The sequence below is a fragment of the Myxocyprinus asiaticus genome, chromosome 16, assembly GCF_019703515.2.
Source record: "Myxocyprinus asiaticus isolate MX2 ecotype Aquarium Trade chromosome 16, UBuf_Myxa_2, whole genome shotgun sequence".
Classification (NCBI taxonomy): Eukaryota; Metazoa; Chordata; class Actinopteri; order Cypriniformes; family Catostomidae; genus Myxocyprinus; species Myxocyprinus asiaticus.
The window spans coordinates 33079561-33101848 of NC_059359.1; the positions used below are offsets into that span (position 1 = coordinate 33079561).

General features: G+C 38.1%; 1 protein-coding gene across 1 annotated transcript in view; it reads left to right on the forward strand.

The window, feature by feature from the left end:
- The first annotated feature begins 294 nt into the window (after nucleotides 1–294).
- Nucleotides 295–22288, forward strand: part of LOC127453738 (myosin-10-like) — a 51953-nt gene continuing 29959 nt past the window's right edge. Inside the window, exons 1-12 of the mRNA XM_051720388.1 lie at nucleotides 295–485; nucleotides 8270–8438; nucleotides 10004–10210; nucleotides 13474–13630; nucleotides 14869–14896; nucleotides 16833–16947; nucleotides 19794–19805; nucleotides 20887–20979; nucleotides 21074–21137; nucleotides 21303–21401; nucleotides 21613–21756; nucleotides 21975–22189. Of these exons, the coding sequence (XP_051576348.1) occupies nucleotides 8280–8438; nucleotides 10004–10210; nucleotides 13474–13630; nucleotides 14869–14896; nucleotides 16833–16947; nucleotides 19794–19805; nucleotides 20887–20979; nucleotides 21074–21137; nucleotides 21303–21401; nucleotides 21613–21756; nucleotides 21975–22189 (1293 nt within the window). The 5' untranslated portion in view covers nucleotides 295–485; nucleotides 8270–8279. The remainder of the gene's footprint in view (nucleotides 486–8269; nucleotides 8439–10003; nucleotides 10211–13473; nucleotides 13631–14868; nucleotides 14897–16832; nucleotides 16948–19793; nucleotides 19806–20886; nucleotides 20980–21073; nucleotides 21138–21302; nucleotides 21402–21612; nucleotides 21757–21974; nucleotides 22190–22288) is intronic.

Sequence of the window (22288 nt, forward strand, 5' to 3'; positions counted from 1 at the left end):
AACTTTTCTTCGATTGGCCTCAAGCCACGTCAATTTGGCTAAGCCTCACCCATTCCACTCGCTTCATTGGCCATTCAGTCCTGTCGATCTTCTTATCGCGCATATGATTGGCTGTCGAGTGAGAAGCCGCCAGTACAAAGGCGTGTCTTCTCTGCTCTTTCACTGGGCGGGTTTAAAGGAGTTTTGCGGGCTTTGATTGGCTTCCATTTTCTGTAACGCGGGACTTTGCGCGTAAGTCCCAACCGCCATTGGTCAATAGTGAGGAAGCGTCGGCTTTGCGGTGAAGTCCTCCGCTTGCCCTCACTTGCTATACTCTCCTAATTATTCCCAGTGTGAATGAGTTTGCGGCTTCAAGGCAGCGCTGTAATGTGAAAAGCCGCATTTGCACTATTCATACTCACACATTGAAAAGAAAAACAAGAGGGCACCCTTCCTTTCATCTCACCGCTCTAGTCATATCCAGAGTGTGGATTAACACATTTAAGGTAAGACACGCGTTGTCTTTTATTTTGTCCATTTCTCCTTATTCTGCGCCGTGCGCGAGATTGTGTTTCAATGGGTTATTGGGCCTCGAAATAAAGCCGAAAATGACACCGGAGAGGGACAGTCCCCCGCAAGAGCCTGTATAGGAGGTTCATTATAGAAAACAGTTACATGCTGGCACATTATGGACAAGCATTTGATATAATACAACGATTTATCAGTTATGTATTAAGTGTTTCTTAAAAGCACTCTTAAATACCTTTATTGAATTGGTCATTGTTAACAAGCATTTGGACGTCTCATCTGTAAATGGAAATATATTAATTCCCGTTAAAGGGTGTTTCCCAGAGCCATTTTAAGAAAGTATGAACGGTGCATGCGGTCTATACTTTTAACCTATTTCATACTGTATTAAACTGCTCACATCACAGGTGCTGCTCTATTTCCTTTTACTTGAGGTGTGGTTGACCCTCTGTATTGTAGGTCTCCTATTATGGAAACAGATCAGCTTTAAAACCTCCACGTTTAAAGGGACAACTGTAGACATTCGCAGAGCAGATACAGACAGAGACCGGCACGATGACACAAGCTGTGTCCCAAAACCTAGTGAACTGTCTACCTAGACAGCATTTTGAGTCATCGTGGGCGCGTTCTCACTGAGTCAGCTTGGAAGCTGCTAAAATATTGGAATTATGTTACCATGGGAATCAGGAACGTTAGCGGTGATATTAATAATGTTACCTTGGGAAAAAAGAAGGAAGCGTGTTTTTGTTTTGTTTTTTCGCCAAAAAAAAAAAAAAAAAAAAAAAAAAAGAAAGAAAACAATTAAAAAAAAAAACAATAAAAAAAAAAAAAGAAAAAAAAAAAGCTAGACGCAACGAATGGAACAGACCGCAGGTGTCTCTCAAAGACGTCCGTCTAGCGCGTGTTTACATAGGAAAACGATTGAAAAACAGCACAGAAGGACGCGTGGGTGTGAACGACCCCTAATTAGGGGCTGTGGGAGTTGTGGAGTAGTCAAAGGAGTAGTTAATTCCTTTTCATTTGGTCTGAGAGAGAAAGAAAGAGAATACACCCTCATTCCAATCATATTACACACACAGGCACACACAGGCACACACAGGCACACACAGGTTCACCTCTTCTAAGGCAGTTGAGTCACTGAGTGCGCATCTCGTAATCACTGTGATAGGGAAGGTGCTAAAGGGTAAGGTGTGCCACCCTTGTCCCCTGGCGTTCCAGCATAACAAACACACACATGCATCACACATCATCATCATTACATATACACTACACTGAAAAAAAGAGTTAATGCAGTTGTTACCTCAACAATCTATTTCTACTTGTAACCCATAAACATGACTTCCGTAAATGTAACCTACTTTGTCAGGTTGATTAGATCAAATAACATTTTTGACTTGAATTAAACCAGTTAATTTAGATGTTAGCCAGCGGTGTAGCACCAAATCTTGAGTCCCGGGCACAGAACTAATTTAGGGCTGCCTAAACTATTTGTGTTTGTGGTGGTGGGTAGTATAGAAACTTTTTGATTGATTTTTTACAGTGCTGTATTATTTATAAGTAGTTTGCAACTTTTTATTTTCAAACATGTATTCTTTGGATCAATCAATAAAATATTAAAAAAAGAAAAAAAGAAAGAAAAAGAAAAAAAGATGTCTGAAACAAGAGGAGTGCCAGGTTGTTCAGTTTTACCTGAAGCATTACTGTTCTCAGATAGTTTTAACAAGTCTTAACTTGCTCACTGACATTTACACAGGGTCGAAAATGTACTTAAATATTATTAAACTCATTGTAATATTTATAATTTATCTATTATAAAAATATTTATAAAACAGCTAGCCATGAAATTGAGTTTTGCATTTTTTCTTTTTTGTTCAGTTCAATTATTTAGCTGTCTTTTCCTTGAATATCAGTGACAAACAATACAGATTATTCATTGTGCCTATTGTGTTACTGCACCTATCAGAAAAAATTAAATACATCATCATTACTGTTGTACATATTCTTCTGTTGGCTTAAAATGAGGACTATTCCACATAAATCTCATTGAATTCTGGAGAGAAAAAAACTTTAGAGAGGTAAGATGTTTCCCCAAAAAGTTAAAATACTTACTTTTTCAAAAGTGCAGCCACAAGACATAAACAATATGCGTGTTAACATGATTTTAGTGTGATAAAATTACTTATTAACCTTTTCTGTGTAAAGTTATTGCCAGTTTTATACCTTCGTTGCCATGACGATGTCAACAAACCCTAAAATGTCTGTAAAAATTATGATTTAAACAACTTTACAGCTCAAATAATACATGAGTTTTAACAGAAGAATTAATGTAAGTGCTTTTATAAAATTATAAGCTTCACATTTCTGCCTTTAAACCCTCCACAAATTGGCCCCATTTACTTCCATTGTAAGTGCCTCAATGTTATCCAGTTTTTTGCTTTTTTTAAAGAAAATGAGTGACAAATCAAAATATTTTTTGTTGTAATCAATATCATGCCACAAATGCTGTCGATTGAGCTTAACTTGTACTGAACCCGAAATATTCCTTTAACAAAGGAATTGTGAATGTCACTTTATTTAACAAGGGTCAGATTGTTCTTCTCACTTTTTATTGTAAATCATGTTATGATGCAGTTGCTAATAATGTTACCATCCATCTGGTGAATAAAACATGATAAAGTCAAATTTGTCTCGCATTTGGTGTGTGTCTAGTGTTAATTTTGGACCCTGTTTACAATGATATCTAACAAATATTTACCTAAAGCTGGCTCTACACTAGCAGACTTAAAACAACTTGTTTTGGCCGAGGGTGTCACAATGGCAGACTGTTTTGCTGAGATCTCGCTCTCTTCAGTCAGAGGTATGACACACTTGCCGATTAAAAATGGTGGAGGGGTGACCGCAACTATCTCTTTCTGACAAAATAATTTTTTTTTTTTTTTTTTTTTGAGTGATTTGGGGTGTTTTCAGTCCTGGAGCTTGCTTGATTGTTCCGAAACAGGGGCTAAAATAGTTACATGGTTCAGTTGGCTTTCACAAGGGTATATTTTAAAATGCACCAAAACTGTAAAATGTTCCTCAAGGTTATTTTGATCCTTCATTAGATGCTTTCACATTATTTCTGCAGAATGACAGAATTACTATGGATTTTAATCAGCATTTGTGATGATATGCAGCTGAGTGTTATAAAAAAAGTTCCGATCAGCTTGTCATCTTGTGAGTTCTTCTCAGTGACAGAATTATTTTTTCAAATAAAATATTTGTGTCTATTCAGTGCTTGAAGCCATTAACTCAGCAGTGAGTCTCGACTGTCAGGTGATTAACACCTTCTGCTGAGAAGTACTAATGGGCGCTCTGTCTCCCTCGTCCTGGCCAGTGATTATGTTAATGAGGCTAACACCTGAAAATCATTGGAAAAATGAGCTAGTGTAGAGCCAGCTTCAGTAGCTATGTTGACACCTACGGCTGACTTTTCTTTTGCTAGAAACTCATAACTTGTCTGCCACCTCTCGCTCTTTCTCCGCCCCTTTTCAATTTTGAACGTCTGATTTCGGTTTCATTTCTGTAGATACATTAATGGACTAAGTAATGTACTTGACTTTTCTCAGTTTGCATCGCGTGCTGGCTGAACTTGTGGACCAGACCACTTTAGTTTTCATTGAGACGATATAGCTGCAGGCCAAGCTTCAAAAAGGGACAGAAGCTCCTAACCACCAGCAAAGACATACAGAGTCCTAACCCAACCCTTAACCTAACCCTAACCGTGGGTGGAAGTGCCGCCCCCTTTTTGAGCACGCTCAACCCCCTTCTTGAGTAACCCAGCTATCTTCTGAAGTTTTCCCACCCTCTTTTGGAGTTTCCGCCCCCGTTTGGAGATCTCCAGGTTTTCATTGAGGGTGCGGAGGGGTGTCACTAACATGGGAGGAGACAAGGCAGATTAAGGGAATTCCCCATTTTTACGGATGGAAAATGGAGTCTTATGACATTTTATTCCTACCAATAGCATGTCATTACTATATATAATGTTTTTATGATAATATCATGGAATATCAAAGTAACTTTTCTGTGGGACCCCCTGCAGTTAGGGCCCCCCTCTTACTTAGGTCCACTATTACCCACGGTCCAACACCACTGATGTTACCACATGAGACTCATCTTTACGTTATCTAACAAAAATGTTTAACAGTATAAAGTGAAAATGTGATTTTTTTTAAATCATATTTGATACATCAGGCTTTAAATGTCATTGTCCTCCTGAGACCCAGCAATTAATCTTTGTATAGGACTTTTGTTTTTTAAGTTTCTGAATAAAAGGTCTCAGGATGTTATTGCTAGATGACACCATCTATGAATGTAATCTTAAATCTTTATAATGCAATCTGAGATCTTTATAATGACAGAGCAGACTGCAAATATAAAATACAGATATACATATCTGTTCCCACTTTAAATATATCTTATATAAATTATATGTCAGCTCTGTGTTTGTTTGTTTTGTTTTTTTGTGGTGGGAATGAATGTTATGTAATGATGATTGAGAGATATACCTCAAAAGCCTGTTGTATCATATTTGATACATGCATTTCAATGTGATTTTTCTACAAAATGATGTATGGAATTTTAAACAAGCACAAGTTGCTTCAATTCAGTTATGAGTAACTATATAAATGTTAACATCACTTTTACTTGATCAAAATCAAGTGCATCACAGTTCAAAGGCCCATTTTGGAAATGATATTACAAGGTCTTTTACTTCCAGAAAAGCACAGAAACTTTCACAAGGAGGCAGTAGACATCTGGTACATTACATACAATAGGTTTTTCAACAAAATATCCATAATGTTGATAATGTGGTGTCTTTAGAAACCATGTATCAAATATGATATGCAAAGCTTAATAGAATTAGCCATTGACAAAAACATATTGGTCAACTGAATCTGAATCATATGGTGGTTATGACCATGTACCGTACACATTAAAGGGATTGTTCACCATCATGTTGTTCCACTGTAGATCCCTTGGATCAAAGTCAGTAAATCGTCATCAAATTGGTTCATACATGCAATTGTCATGCAGCAGATGCTACACATACATGAAAAACCACACCCGAGTGATTGACATGCATAGAGTAAGCCAGCTCGCATTATGGTCGAGCTCTGAAGCCCTGTGGGAATTTTGAGGACAGGGACAAAGAGCAGATGACAACAATAGAACGGCAAGTTTATACACATTCCATGTGTGTTACACAATCTTTAAAAAAACTTGCAAGATATCCCTCGACTTTTATGTGTTGATGTTCCTGCTTTCATCCTGAAATGGGTGAGGCATCTGCCCCTGCCTCCAGTCATGCAAGCTGTATTGCCCACAGTCAGTCCGAGTTTTCTCAAACTCCTGGATCTCCCACTACAGCAGTATGCATTATCGTGTAGGCTAATCGATCTGTATATGGATTTATTTTGTGGATAACTATCCTGCTTTAATCACAGGGAGCCTGTTAATGTGAGTAGCCAGAAATACTGTAGATCAGAATGAAATCAATAAAAAAGGCTTATGCGGATATTGTGTTTAAAATAAAAGTTTATTTAATTTCAGCAGTGTAGTGGTTTAGTGTTCAATGCAATAATCCAGAATTGCCTGTTTGACATTATGTATTGGGGTTTGGATAAACCGATTTAGTCTGAGGCAAAAAGCAGAATGGCATGTTTTTCCATGTGAGGTTATATGTGTAGACCTCGTTTCCACTCTTTGCATTCTGGCCTGGATGTCACTTCACTGGTGTATCAAATTCAGAACATGCACATTGTCCCTCCATCCTCCCTAGACATACAGTACATGCATGCACTCAAGCTCATTCACACAAACAGAGAAACACACATGCATCAAACACAGATATACCATATATATATATATATATATATATATATATATATATATATATATATATATATACTTAACCAAAACGCCATATACACATACTTTAGTCTATGCATTCACACAGTCAGACTTAAACAGCTTATGCACAAATGCACTCTCGCTCTCACCTACATACTGTTTGCTAGGGTTGACTTGCTCAATTTGGCCGTCCTTCAGTATAACTGCAGTATTAAATATCACACTACTGTAATCCTCTCCCTAGTTCTCTCTCTTATGCTCTCTGTCTGTCCATTTGTCTCTCACAATCACTCTTTATTTCCCTATTGCTCCTCTGTGATTGATGGACTGGCTGATTGCCCCAGTCGCGTGATATTATTCTGATATTATTTAGAACATTATGATAATGGTTATGATTATGTTAAGGGAGATGATCTGTCTCTCTGCAGTGTTTTCTCCATGAATAATTGGACATTTCCACAAATAGGATACAAAATAGAGCCTGAAACTCTCCAGAAATGATTTATGTTTTTCATTTTTAACAAATAATCAGTTAAAGGATGTGCTTAAAGGAATAGTTCACCCAAAAATAATAATTCTCTCATCATTTACTCACCCTATTGACTTATATTACTTAGTGAAAAGGAATTACATTTTGGTCTGTTTCAGACCCAAAACCGAACATATCACTTCAGAAGCCATGTGTTACACCATTCAAGTTTTATGGATTACTTTTATGCTGCCTTTTTTGGAGCTTGAAAGTGTTGGACCCCATTGACTTGCATTGTGTGGACAAAAACACCTCATATCTTCATTAAAATGTCTTTGTGTTCTGCAGAAGAAAGAACGTCATTCGAGTTTGAGACAGCATAAAGGTGAGTAAATGATGAGAGAATTATTATTTTTAGGTGTACTATTCCTTAGTTAATTCCTGGGATATTCACCCGAAAATGAAAATTCTGTCATCGTTGACTCACTTTCATGTTGTTCCAAAGCTGTGGGGCTTACATCCTCAGTCCCCGTTCACTTTCTTTGTATGGATAAAAGTCAGCATTTCAAAATTCCTCCTCTTGTATAACACAAAAGAAAAGAAGCCGTATGGGTTTAAAATTAAATGAGGATAAACAAATGATGACAGAATTATCCCTTAACCCCAGGAGATCAAACTAGATATGATCTGGACTGTTTTATTTTCTATTAATTTTCTATGAGGTTTGCAGTTTATGCAAACTTGTTACCAAAATTTGTGTGAGAATTTTCTAACAATTAGTTAAATAGACAAAATGTTGGCCTATATAAAAAGCTAAATTACATAAAAAAAATTTAATAAGCAAGTAACAGGGTTGCAAATTTATCACAAATTAAGCTGTCACACAGTAGATGCTGGCTAGTTTGCCACCAAATGTTGAATTGTAGTTATTGATAAACTTGTATTTCATATTATTTAAAGGAAATTTTTTTTCTTACATAAACTTAAGTAACAGGGTTGAAGTTTGAGTGTGACAAATGCAGTCAACACAATTTGATTTTTGGATTATGAACATGTCTTCCCGTCATGCTGTGAAAAGGGTCCATGTTTGTTATTTCTTGGGTGTCCCAATTTGAAGTATTTCATGCAGTAACAGGGTTGCGCTTAAATTGTGGGACACAACTAAATTTTGTTTTAGGTAAATAATATTAGTTAATAATGAAAAATATGTTTTTACTACACTGAATTAAATGTCAAAGAAAGAGTTTATGTCTAAATTCTGACATTTTTATATGATTTAAATTGTAATTGTACACTTGAAAATGTCAAAATCTCAGAGGTGGGCCAAAAATCACTATTTTGAATTGGTAGGGGTGTTGGGTGAATGTGCCAGCTACAACTTCTCTCTCTCTTTCTCCTACACAGTGCTGCAACGATGTCCAGGCCAGCAGGGGGCGGTGCTAATGATGTCACCCACTTCCTCTCCACGGGAACGGGGCCTGGGACACCGACCTCTGCACTCTCCGCCTCCAGCCAAGCTGATTGGGCGGCTAAGAGGCTCGTCTGGGTGCCTTCAGAGAAACATGGGTTTGAGGTAAGATGGTCAAGTTAGTAAAAGGGAATATTCTGTGTAATTGGAGTATTTGTCCACCTGTGTCTTTCTCAAGGTTTGAACAAACCCCTAACTATTAAACTTGGTGTGGAACCCATCCTGCACGTTTAGTTCTGCCCTGGCAACCACCCAGAACACCCTAGCAACCACATAGTGATGCCCTGGCAACCACCAAGAGTACCCTAGAATACTTACAAAACAACATCATTAAGTAATGTGCACACCAGCCACTCAACACGTGTCTAAATCAGGCCTTGAGTACTTTGATATGACACACTATGAATAGAAAAATACACTTGTTGCGGCAGTGGTTGATAAATGCTAAGCGATATTGCAATGCAAATTGCCTCGTCATAATGTGTCCCATGTTGAGATTGAGAATGTGACTGGCATAGAGAGAGAGATTTCAGCACTTCCTGTTAGAGGTCATCTTTCTCTCTCTCTCTCTTTCTCAATGTCTCAATATATCTATTTCTGTTTCTCAGCCCCTGACACACTCCCTCAGATGGTCTGTCTCCATCAAACATGAATGTATTCTTTGTTTCCTACAAAGCAAATATATGTGTGTGTGTGTGTGTGTGTGTGTGTGTGTGAATGAGAGAGAGAGAGAGAGAGAGAGAGAGAGAGAGTCAGTGCTCTGTAGAAGAATATTAAAGACCCCAATAAAATCTGTTAAAGGGACATTCACACAAAATGCAGCTTGCAGCATCAAAGCAACTAGAAGTAAATTATTTTCAATGAGAGTTGGCGATTACCAGCTACATGAGCGACAGCAACCGTTGGCGATGTTACAGACTTGAGCAGAGTTCAACTTTATTCAAATGAGTAGTGACAAAATGCAGCAACTACCAATGGAAGGGCAGACAGTGACCAAGTAGAAATGCCAACCTCGAAACCAAAAGCACTTGACGCCCTCCAGCATTTTAATCGCCCCATTAGCGTTAAATCCATCTATAGTTTACTCCTAAAAGCTAAAAAATGTAACTTTTTGCAAAAATTTACAGTCTTTCACTTCCAGGTAAATTGACCGAAAATATTGATGACTCATCTTGCACTCACACATTTTATGTCCAATAGAAAGCTCTCTAGAATGCGAATGTATCTGATTAGCAATAGCAAGTAGAAAATGATGTGCAAATGATGCTGTAATGTAATTATTGCCTATTGGCTATTTAAAAAAGGGACAAGCCCTTCAGTATATCCTGCACAAAACTTCCTGTTTCAATAGGAAATACATCAACACAGGAAAGAAAACTGCGCTCATCAAGCTATTTCATGGGGTCTTTAAACATCGATCTCTGAGATAACACAGAAACTGTGTGTGGTTATCTTTCAATATGGCTTGAATAAATATGGCTTCATTTAATTTTTTCATACTGACATCAGACTACAGTGAATATGACTGTAAAAACTGATTACTGGTCAGACCAGTAGCAAAATCAGCACATTGGCTGCAAACGTGGAGTTACAATGAGTACTAGACAATGAGTACATTCATTCTGTCTCTCTGCATCTTTCATGTTTCTCTCTGTCTGTCCTGCCGACAGTCTGCAAGTGTGCGTGAGGAGCGGGGTGACGAGGTGGAGGTGGAGCTTATGGACAGTGGGCGGAAACTGACACTTTCGAGGGAGGAACTCCAGCGGATGAACCCGCCCCGTTTTAGTAAAGTTGAAGACATGGCTGATCTTACATGCCTCAATGAGGCCTCTGTTTTACACAATCTGCGAGAGAGATACTATTCAGGACTCATATATGTGAGTATGTGTGTTTTCCCTACATGTTTTAAAGGAATAGTTTATCCAAAAATGAACATTTTGTCATTATTTACTCACTCTCAAGTCATGCTAAACCTGAATGAATTACTTTCTTCAATAGAACACGAAAGGTGAATTTTTGAAGAATATCTTGGCCACCATTTTCCATATAATGAAAGTGAATGAGGACTGGGTCTGTCAATCTCCAAAATAACAAAAAAGTACCATAAAAGTATCATAAAAGAGGTACATACGACTCATGCTCTTTATTCCAAGTCTTCTGAAGCCATATATTTTGTGTAAGGAGCAGACCAAAATATTAGTCGTTATTCATTGAAAATCTTGACGTCTGACATGAATCGATTTATCTAGTTCACGAACCAGACTGAATGATTCTTCATGAATCTGAACACGTTGTTGCCCTAAAACTCACCCTAGTGCCAATGTCACACACCCCACCTATTTCACAAGCAAGAAGGAAGCTCAAGCTGAGGTGTCATGTTATTTAGTTATCTAGAATATCAAATTTATATCATTTGTAAACATTAGCTAGCTAGCAGGATAAGTTCACTTTGACTACTCACCGACTGTAACTGCCATGGTTGTCCCAGCACACCGTCCATGATCTCAAACCATGGAAAGTTCTTTCTTTGGGCACCGCTTTGTCCATTGTGCTTTTCAACAGATTTGTACTGTACCCACAATCTTTTAATTTTTCCCAGACATGTGCCATTGTGAGCTGGATACACAACCTGCCAAGTTTGGCAAAACTCCACCTTTGACATTGACCCTGCCTCAATCCCCAGTTGGCCTTGTTTAGCCCAAGGGTAATCAGCTTGCCAAAGGCCGTTGGCCGTTGGCTCAGAGAAAGCCCAGAGGAGGCACGTTGAAGCCCCAGAAGTGGGAATGCAACTGGCCTGGCATGCACTAGCACACCCTCATTTGGCCCGATAGTGGAAACGTGGCTTTTATATGGAAAACACTGGCCATGATAATTTTCAGAAACTCACCTTTTGTGTTCCATGGAAGAAAGAAAGTCACCTGGGTTTTGAACGACATGAAGGTGAGTAAAAAAAAAAAATGGCAGAACTTTATTTTTTGCCTGATCTACCTGTATTCCTTTAAGAGATCAGTCAGCCCTGCCATCACATGAGTGTGTGTGTGTGTGTGGGCATGTGTGTGTGGGTAAGTGAGAAGGGTAGTGTTACACACACACACGCAAATGTGTTTGTTCATCACAGACTCCCGGTTCAAGTTTCTCCTCAGGTTTCATGCATAAAGAAGCCAAGCAATTACAAATACACATGCATAGTTTCAATCATACACACAAACTCACACACACACTAGATCAAGGGCCATTATTCATAACGCATCTGTCAGGTGTCAACAGTCTGAGTGTCTTAAGCCCAGTGTTTACTATATTAAGTGATCAAGTTTGAATGAGTGCATACGATCATGTGTATGCACTGTATATGTTACATGATTTTCAGTTTTTGTGAATTTGTGTAGAATTTTCAGAACCAACAGTGGTGGGTTGTGACCCAAAAATGTGTTCTGATATGGTTGCAACAGGATGGAAAAAACAACACTAAATGCAAATAATAAAATGCAATTATAGTCATGTATAGTTAAGATACTATACATATACTGTATAGTTTATAGTAAGGGAACGAACAACTCCCCTGTTGTAAGGAGGGAGGCGCATGAGGCTGCCGCACCCCGCCCGTTAACTGGACCAAAACCTCTAAACACTCCCCAACCTTCACCTTCGCTCACCCCACCACAATAGCAAAATAAATAGCCTTATCACCTTTTAAAGACTACACTTCCCATATCTTTTTTTGTTGAAATCAAAGGCTGTGTGTCCAATCGAAGTTTATAGTAATTTGACGCAAATTCATCTGTCAATTGGTAGACACTTGGCAGCCCATGTTGGCTAGACAAATTAGGCAGATGCCAACACGAGGAAGTTATGTGAAATGCCTTTATCCTCAAAAACCATGAACAAAACTAAGCAAGGTGAAAGGAAATGCAACCCAAGCTACATTTAATATGGATACAGGTTTGGTATTGTTTTAGGTCACCACTTGAAGTTAAATTTAAAATATGGGATCAGGAACCATTGTTCTGGACAGCTCTAGTTTTGCGAAGCCAGACTTTTGACAATTGGCATAAAGTCTGGCCCGCTTTGCAGCTTATTCTGGGTAAGAACCAGCCACTTAGACAGGAAGAACTGCCTAATTGACATGTAAACGGACCAGTGTTGGGTAAGTTACTTAAAAATAGTAATCCACTACAAATGACAAATTATTTCCCTAGAATTGTAATCAGATTACTTTACTAATTACTTCATTGAAAAAGAATCACATTACTAATTACTTTACTTTTAAGTTACTTTCTAAAACATTTTTCTTCTTAACAAATTCAAAAGAATGTCTATATTTCTTTCTTGTTCATTGTTACACACAAGATACACTCAGCACCTCACATTTCTCCTTCACAATGACTCGATACGGGTTCATAATTCATGTATTCTATACAAATAATATAGAACTGTTATCTGAGTACAAGAATTTAAAATGTAATGCATTACATTACTTTTTTTAAAAACTAAAAAGTAATTAGATTACAGTAACTAATTACTTAGTAATTGGATTACACCCAACACTGAAAGGGACCAACTGTTTTTTTAATTTTATTTTTTAATTTGCCGTTAAGGGGCAGATAAATCTGAAATCAAAGTCACCTCAATAGGCCGCTGTGAAAATAAACTCAATCAAATAATGGCATGGTAGCCTATGGATGGCGGTTCAGAAAACGCAGAAATATTTGTAAGCTTTGTGATTTGTCTGTCCAAAAGTAATAAACACCAATTATTTCACAGACATAACTCTTGTAAATATTGTAAATATCTAGTTTACTTGCTTCTTAATGCCTCAAACAAAACTTTGAATATCTTTGGCAAATCCAGCGATAAGTTCTTCCTTAAATGAGCTCATTATAGCTGCCCAGTACCTTTGTTTCAAAAGGTAAAGGGATGCTTTGTTTTTTCAAAACGAACGGATAAAAATATGTACACCCAACTCGCAGAAGTTGTGTAAATGCAGCCAATCAAATCGAAATTTGGGATTTTGACAAGTGCTTGCAAGTTTAGTGTACAATATGTATCAGACGGTCAGTGAAAAGACTGTGGGAGTGCATCTGAAGCTGAAACGTTATTTCTATCTGTGTGAATTCTTGTGTTTGTTTGTGATGTCCCACAGACGTACTCTGGCCTGTTTTGTGTGGTGATAAATCCCTATAAGAACCTGTCCATGTATACAGAATCCATCATAGAGATGTATCGTGGGAAAAAACGTCATGAGATGCCGCCACATGTCTATGCCATATCGGAGGCCGCCTACAGGAGCATGCTGCAAGGTACCATGGCAACCAACTAACCCACTGTAGGCTGCTTAAGTTTTTGTGAATTTATTCATTTCACTGCATTGAAATTTTGAAAAAGAGCCAGTTTCATGTTTGTGCATGAAGATGGATCAGGTCTTTCACACGCTAAGTAAGAGTGTGCAACCCCAGGCATGACTGAGATTTAGCAATTTCACCCTCTATCCTGCTCTTCAGGGTGTGTCAGTGGTTAATAAACTGGCCTAACCAGTGTGTGTGTGGGGGAATTCAAGGAAAGGACATAATTGTTCCACACCAATTATGTCACTGGTATTTGTTTATTTCTAATTAATGACTTAACATTTATAATTTTGTCTGATAGGTGATTCACTGTCCTGCTCTTTCAAGTCTTATTTAAACACTTACTAACCCGACTTAATGGCGAATTCGGTAAATACAGTAGTTGCGCCACTTCAGCGCACAGTATTTCAGCACAAAAAAAATTATGAACGGATTTATTTGATTGAATGTTGTACATACACAATAAGATGTTATTTTGTAATTCCCTAAGAAAGTTTATTAAATATGTTGATACTTTTTCTCTCACTTAGGCTACGTCCACATTAATCCATATACATTTGAAAATGGCGTTTTAGTAACACTCTCTGTTGTTCACACTGCCGTTTTCAAAAGTTTCTCGTCCACACTGAAAACTCAAAACTCTTAAATCCCCTTAGTGTGCATGCAAAAAATTACAGTTCTGGTGTATGGTCTGATTGTACGCAATTGTCCTCATGTTCTGTCACTGGACAGCAATTCCTAGTAAACTTCCCGTCGCCTTTGAAGGAATGCATTGTGAAGGTTGTACAATGTAACTATGCTAACAAAGTGAATATCGGGCACAACAAGGCTGCTACAACATGGGCCGCCATCTTGATTGTTTTGGGTTGAATGGATCACATGTTTGCATCACATGACAACAAATACGTCATCATTTTCAGATATCTCCATTTCCCCTGTCCACACTACAACACGAAGACAGCATTTTCAAATGTATCCACTTGGGAGAGCATTTCCGAAAAGCTCAATTTTCGCTGTCTAAATCAGTGTGGACGGAAGGCCAAAATGTAGAAAAAAAGATGTGTTTTCAAACAGAAATGTATTAGTGTGGACGTGGCCTTAATGGGTGTACTATACTGGCAAAATCATTGAGACTGTAATAGTTCATCAGTTACGCCAATGTCTCTCTTCATGTGTTTTTGTTCCTCCCACAGACAGAGAAGATCAGTCCATCCTATGCACGTGAGTTTCATGCTGTGCATTAGTCTGTGTGTGAGTGCATGTTTGTGTTTGATTGTGTATTTGTGGAATAAAAACAAGATTAAAGGAGTCATATCTTGAGCAAATTTCATTTTCTTATATCTTTTGAGAATAAAGAATTTGATGTACTATGTAACCATACTGTAACTTTTAGAACTTAAAACTTCCTCAAGATAGTCTAAACAGACCATTTATTGCTGCAAGGTGGCCTGGGGAGCTCAACAAGTAAAGATGCTGACTACAACCCCAGGAGTCGTGAGTTTGAATCCAGGGCGTGCTGAGTGACTCCAGCCAGGTCCCCTAAGCAACCAAATTGGCCCGGTTGCTAGGGAGGGTAGAGTCACATGGGGTAACCTCCTTGTGGTTGCTATAATGTTTGGTTCCCGCTTTCAGTGGGGCGTGTGGTGAGTTGTGTGTGGATGCTGCGGAGAATAGCGTGGGCCTCCACACGTGCTACGTCTCCGCGGTAACGCGCTCAACAAGCCACATGATAAGATGCGCAGATTGACGGTCTTAGACGCGGAGGCAACTGAGATTCGTCCTCTGCCATCTGGATTGAGGCGAGTCACTACATCACCACGAGGACTTAGAGCGCATTGGGAATTGGGCATCCAAATTGGGGAGAAAAGGGGAGAGGAAAAAAAATGTAAGCTGCAAAAAACATCTTCTCAACGTCTTTCTGACATAAAAAAAAAAAAAAAAGCTGAATGCATTATCACTTTTTAATGACTTGCATTAAAAGTGGACCGAATGGAAAAGAAATAAATACATTGTAAAATGACCTCTTTAAACTTCAAAGCAATTTAGAGAAATATTAGATCTTTAGCTCTTTCAGAGCATCAAAAAACTCTAGAGTTTATGAAAATCAGTGAACATTTAATGTGTAGAAGTAACAAAGTCTGCAGCGTGTGGAAAAATATGGACCACAGCTGTGTGAGATTGAGCTGTGGGTAATATACTTGGCTATACTGCAAGTCTTATCAGAAGGCCATAAAAAGTTGTATACAATACAGCTGAATTTCATGCTTGTTTATTCCCTCAAAACTGATCGAAGCTCAGCAATGAGGATTATTTCAGATTTGTACTTGCCTTATATTCACGGGCAAAATTTTCACTGGCCCCACAATAATTTTTAAATTTTTTTTTCCACACAATTTAATATGTGTCAGAAAGAAACATATTTATTCTATACATTTCATTAAACTTGACTTCTTTTTTTTTTTTTGCATGAAAAGTTACAATAAATATTTATAAGGTTTTTAATTTTCAATAATAGCTGAAAATTATACAGCTATAATGTAACTCCATAACAGCTATAAAGCCGTAAACACACATTTGGCATGTGTATGGTGATTGCTTAAGATTATCACAAATCATTTTCGCACTTTTGACTAAACCCCATCTTTGTTAGTCAGCTAAACAATCTTATTGCCATAATTAAATCAGCTCAATTCATAACAACAGTGTGCATTACATCACAGATAACCACGCATGTCTGTAACAAATTTAAGTATGCAACAAATATAAAATGTAGTGACAACACAGCACTGGCTTGATAGGGCAAACAGTGGTTTCATCAATTGGCACAAAACTCTCTCACACTGGCCCTTGTCCATTGAGCCATCCTTATTGTTGAGCCCTGCTAATATACATTCAGCTAGTGTAAATTGGTGTTTTGTACAGATCCTCATTTAAAAAAAAATGTTATTTTTTTGCCTCTTTACCTGCATGTGTTGCTAATTTTGTTCCAGCATATGTGTGTAGTGTTTGTGTTTTCCTGTTTAAGAGAAGTTATTACAGCTAAGTCATTTAATCTCCTGCCAGTATTTGTTTAAACACCTTGTAGTCTGAACCTACAGTATTTTTACAGCAGAACATGGTTTATTTGTTCTATTTGTGTGTATGTGTGTGTGTTCAGAGGGGAGTCTGGTGCAGGAAAGACAGAGAACACTAAGAAAGTGATTCAGTATCTTGCACATGTGGCATCTTCACACAAGTCTGGCAATCTGGGTCGGCCCAAAGATGCAATGCAGGTGAGGACAGAGGACCGAAAATGTAACATAAGATATTACACAATTTCCATTTCATTGTGGACAGACACATTTCCACAACGCTAAAACTGCCTGAACTTAAAGGGATAGTTCACCCAAAACCCAATATAAATAAAAAAATAAATAAAATGGTTTGGAATGACATGAGAATAAGTAAATGATGACAGAATTTAAATTTTTGGCTGAACTAACACTAATGCTTCACTCCTGCTTACTACACAATGCTAAGCATATAAAAAAACAAAACAAAACAATGGTAACACTTTACAATAAGGTTCCATACATTAGTTAACAACATTTGTTAACATGAACTAACCATGAACAATTGTTTTACAGCATTTATTAATCTTAGTTAATGTTAATTTCAACATATACTTATATTTTTTAAATCAAAAGTTCCAATTAAAGGCTTATAACTCAACAAAAAAACAAAACAAAAAAAACAAGGAGGGTCAATTGATTATCATTTTAAAGAAAACTTTCTGTAACAAAGTTCAGTGGAAAGGAGGAGGCGAGAACCGGCTTGACAATATAAATAATCTTTTAATAAAACAAAAAAACACAAACATAAACACATGCAGGGCAGCTGCCCGTAACTCCCTCTCTCTCGAACTGCCGCCTCCGGTCGCCTTTATCCCTCTCGAGGGCTTGATTAACCTGATTAGGGGCCGGGTGTGCAGCATCACATCCCGGCCCCGCCCTCCTCCCTCCTCCCTATCACACTTTCCAAATTGTTTTATGATATACAGTGTTTCCCCTAGGATTTTTTCAGCAGTGGTGCAGCAGTGAGCACGTCCACAAGCCCACAACGCCGGACCTGTATTAACGCGTGTTGGTCAAAGAATAGATTAAAACTCAATTTCAGCCTGGGCCACATCACAGTTTATTTGTGCCCTCAGAGGGCCGTTCATCAGGCTCCTACTGATTAAACTAAAGTCATCTCTTGGAATTTCTGAAGGCAAACAAAACAATTTACATTTTCCTATAATCAGAGAGCATTACAAGAGTACAGATTTTATACAGAGGTAATGAAAATGCACCATAGTTTCCATATTTTTAACAATGATACAGTATACGTAATAGTTCATGGTAACTGTAGGTAAAACCATGCATGGCTACTCACTCCCATGATTAGTAACTATGGTTTCTGTATAAAGAACTATGGCATTTTTGTAATGAAAAAACAGCAGTCTAAATACATTTAGAAATTTTTCTGCCACAACTATCATAGGTAATACAGTTCAGTTAGTGTTACTACAGTAAATCCATGGTAAAGTTTTGTAAGCGTGTACGTTGTGATCTGAGAATTGAAAAGCCTTCTAATTTATGTTTTCTCCTGTTTTCTTTGTCAGTGCCATTTACAATGTGGGGGCTGTTTGTTTTAAACTAGTTTCATCATCGAGACATACAAGTTTTGCAACAGACAATTCTGTACTGCATTCAAACGGGTTTCGCAATCCCCACTGTGAATCTCACTGGTTCACAGGCACATTTAAAATAGTCTGTGTGGTTGAGACCAGTCTGCGAAGTACCGCACCTGCTCTGCCCTCGTGCTGCTATGATTAAGCTGTGTTGATAATTGACCCATGTAGTGCTGTTTCATTCTGCTTTTGAAGTGAGCAAAATGCACTCCAAAACATACAGATGACAGGGGAAGGCTCATTTATATTCATGAGGAATGCGCTAACTGATTGTTCATTGAAACTTTGCGATCCCCTGCCATCCTACGTTTCAGAAATGAGCTTGCAGGCCACTTGAAAGGAAGCGAGTTTGACACGTGTTATGCGGCGACATAACTGTGAGTAAGTGTGTGTATTTGTGTGTGTGTGTGTGAGTGCACAGCTGACTGGGGCTGGCAAGCGTTATGTTGCCTAAGAATATTAAATTAACCATGTATAATCCCAACAGCGGCACTCATAATTCAGCAGTGGCGCAGCACCGCTGCAAAATTCATATAGGGGAAACACTGTTATAGATTATGGTAAATTCTGAGACTCTCAGCCTAAGAAACTGCTGAAAAATCACAACAAAAAAACTTGAGCCAAAAAGGGTTCTGATTTGACATTATATATCTCATTGTAAATAAGGTAGCTCCAAATCATGTCACATGTAACAGTAAAATTTTGTGATCAAAATTTTAAATGATCAAAATGGAACACTTCTGATTTGTCTGCAAATTTCAAAGCACTTGTTCAGTTTTAGTCATAATGCCTACATGCAACCTTATTGTAAAGTGTAACCAAAGCAATAATTTCTTCTTTTCTGATACAACCCATGCTTACTATTCTATTCAGTTTTTCTCACAGCTGTCACTCTTGCTCTAATAACTTAAAGCTTCAAAAATTCTCTGCATTGTACTGGATGACCTTTCGTTTATATCTTGGTCTCTAATATTTCTATCTTCTCTATACTTGCTCACTCTGTTCTCCCTGTCTTCTCTCTTTTCTGGGTCCTGCTGGTTCATTCTCTTCTTTGTTTATGTCCTCTTACTCTCTGGCCTCTTCTCTGCTGAAGATGGACGGTACTCGCTCTCTAGGTCGTGGCAGTAGTGCTGTGAACAGGGTGAGTGGGGTTTTTTAAATGACACATCCGCCTCACACCAAGGAGTTCACAGTGATTCTAATCCATGTCTTGCCATGTTAACCTCATAATGTGTGATATATTATACAGTATGTCTAATAAACGTGTGTAGATGTATTTGTGTTGAACCTATGTTTTTGACATGTTTTTATGTTTCCACTCATCTACATGTTTTTTTTTTTTATCCCCTGTGTATCCTGTGTACTTGTTCGCCCACCTCATCTCTCTCTTTTTGTGGACTCTAACAGATTGTGCAGTATGTGAGTATGGCCTGCAAATGAGTTTGGAGATGGTAGTGCTTTAATTCTTCTAATGTGGGCCTGTAGTGGGCGCTGTATGCATAAAGCTTTGCTATGGAATGCGTTGACCTATATAGACCATGTAGGTCTATATGGGTGAGTGCAAAACCTCAGTGCTTAGACGGAGGTTGTCTAGCCTGTTCATGGAATTTTTTTTTAGCTAAAGGCTTTTGCTAAGCTGCATTTGTATGGGTTTGTTCTTTTGACTGTGTGTGTGTGTTTCTGACCTACAGTAGCTATACTCTGGGGACAAAGTAAATGTTGCAAGATGTTAGCTAAATCTGACAAAACCTCAAAGGGAGACGTTGTTCATAATAAACAAAATAATGTTTTGGAGTGACTATTTGCATCCTGGTGTGGTGTAGACATATGTATTGCATTTGTTTTTAAATTTTGTGTGGGTGACATTTTCCAATACCACTCTCCCCATCATTTTCTGTCTCAACTCTCACTGTGTCTATTAATAAAAAGGGCAAACATCGCAGTATATATTATTATTAAACTATTATAAGTAGTAGGCTTTATGTCATGATACTGTATATAATGTACTATACATGTTATTATATTATATATTAGTATATTTTACAAGATAAAATGCAAATAGTATTTTATTGTGCTATATAATAAAGTATAATGTATATAATAAAATAATGTAGCCTGCTCTTTATGTTGTTTTATTACATGTTATTTTATAATTGTGTATGCTAATAGGCAAAACCCAAATGGTATTAACACTGGGATGCAAATAATATTTTCTGTTAGGGGTATAGGGCTAGCGTTTGGCTTATGGTTAGTAATAGTAATTAGCTTTATTGGAATACAATGGAAGTCAGTGGTAAGTCCACATTCAGATAGCAAAGTAAAAACGTGTGTTTTTGTGAAAGAGAGTGTGAGAGATTTTTGGCTGCACCACTTTCTTCTTTCTGTATCATTTCAAATGCTAATGCTGGTGCTGGTGTCTCTGATTGCAGAGGTTTCCTGTGGGCTTTTGGCTGTTGTGCAGGTAATAGTCCTGCACTGATGTTCTATTCTTTCTGTCCAGGGGGAGCTGGAGAAACAGTTACTGCAGGCTAACCCCATTCTAGAGGCCTTCGGCAATGCAAAGACAGTCAAAAACGACAACTCTTCCAGATTTGTAAGCACTACAACATTTGTAAATGCCAATGTCATCATGAGGAGCCACATGTAATCTCTTAACATGGTTTGACATTGTCTTTGGTTTGTTTTAGGGCAAATTCATCAGGATAAATTTTGATGTTGCTGGATATATTGTTGGTGCTAACATTGAGACCTGTATCCTTGAACAAATGGTGAATCAAGTAAATGCGCAGCTGTGACCTCAGCAAAAATCCACAGTATTATACACAGCATATTACAACAGAAGATCACATAACAAGGTGGAGGTGTGTCTTGCATGTGTGTGTTGGTGCATTTTTCTTTAACCTGAGTCTAAATCAGATCTGCTGGAAAAGTCTCGAGCCATTCGCCAGGCAAAAGATGAGAGGACCTTCCACATCTTCTACCAGCTCCTTTCTGGAGCTTCAGAGACCATGAGAAGTCAGTAGACTCTAACAAACACATACATATAAGCACAAAACACACACCTAATAGATTTTCACATACATATTCAACATTAAAAAAAAAATCACATACTCTGTCACACATATTAAAATACCTATAGACACATCATCTTTCTCTATTATAGGTTTAATTTTATTCTCTTAAATGGAAACTTATTTATGCTTGTTTATTTGTGCCCTTTCTGTAGAGGAGCTTCTGCTTGGCAGTACAGAACAATACCGCTTTCTCTGTGGGGGATCACTTCCTGTCCCGGGTCAGAGTGACTCAGAAAACTTCACTCAAACAATGGACTCTTTTGCCATCATGGGCTTCACCCAGGAGGAATCCACCTGTAAGAAAGAGGAGGGTTTCAAATAGATCTAGAACTGTGAAAACACCCTTAATATTTCAATAATATGTACTTGACCACTGGGACATCCTGGAAATGGCTAACTCTCTTGTGTTGTTAAGAAAAAAGTTAGAAATGCTGGAGTATCTCAAACAATATATCGACTCTTTTACTGTCTTTTCTAACCTTTGGTCCTTCCTGATCGCTCTCTCTCTTTTCAGCTATGTTAAAGGTGATCTCTGCAGTGATGCAATTTGGGAACATCACATTTAACAAAGAGAAGAACACAGATCAGGCCTCTATGCCGGATGACACAGCAGCTCAGAAACTCTGCCACCTGCTGGGCATCAGTGTGTTGGATTTCAGCCGAGCCATTCTCACTCCCCGCATCAAAGTGGGCCGCGAATATGTCCAGAAGGCCCAGACCAAGCAGCAGGTGTGTGTTTTAGTATGGGTGCATTGTAGGTCCATGTTCTACCTTGGCACGATATGAAAAAAACACCAAGTAATAACCTCTTCCATTAATCCTGTCAAA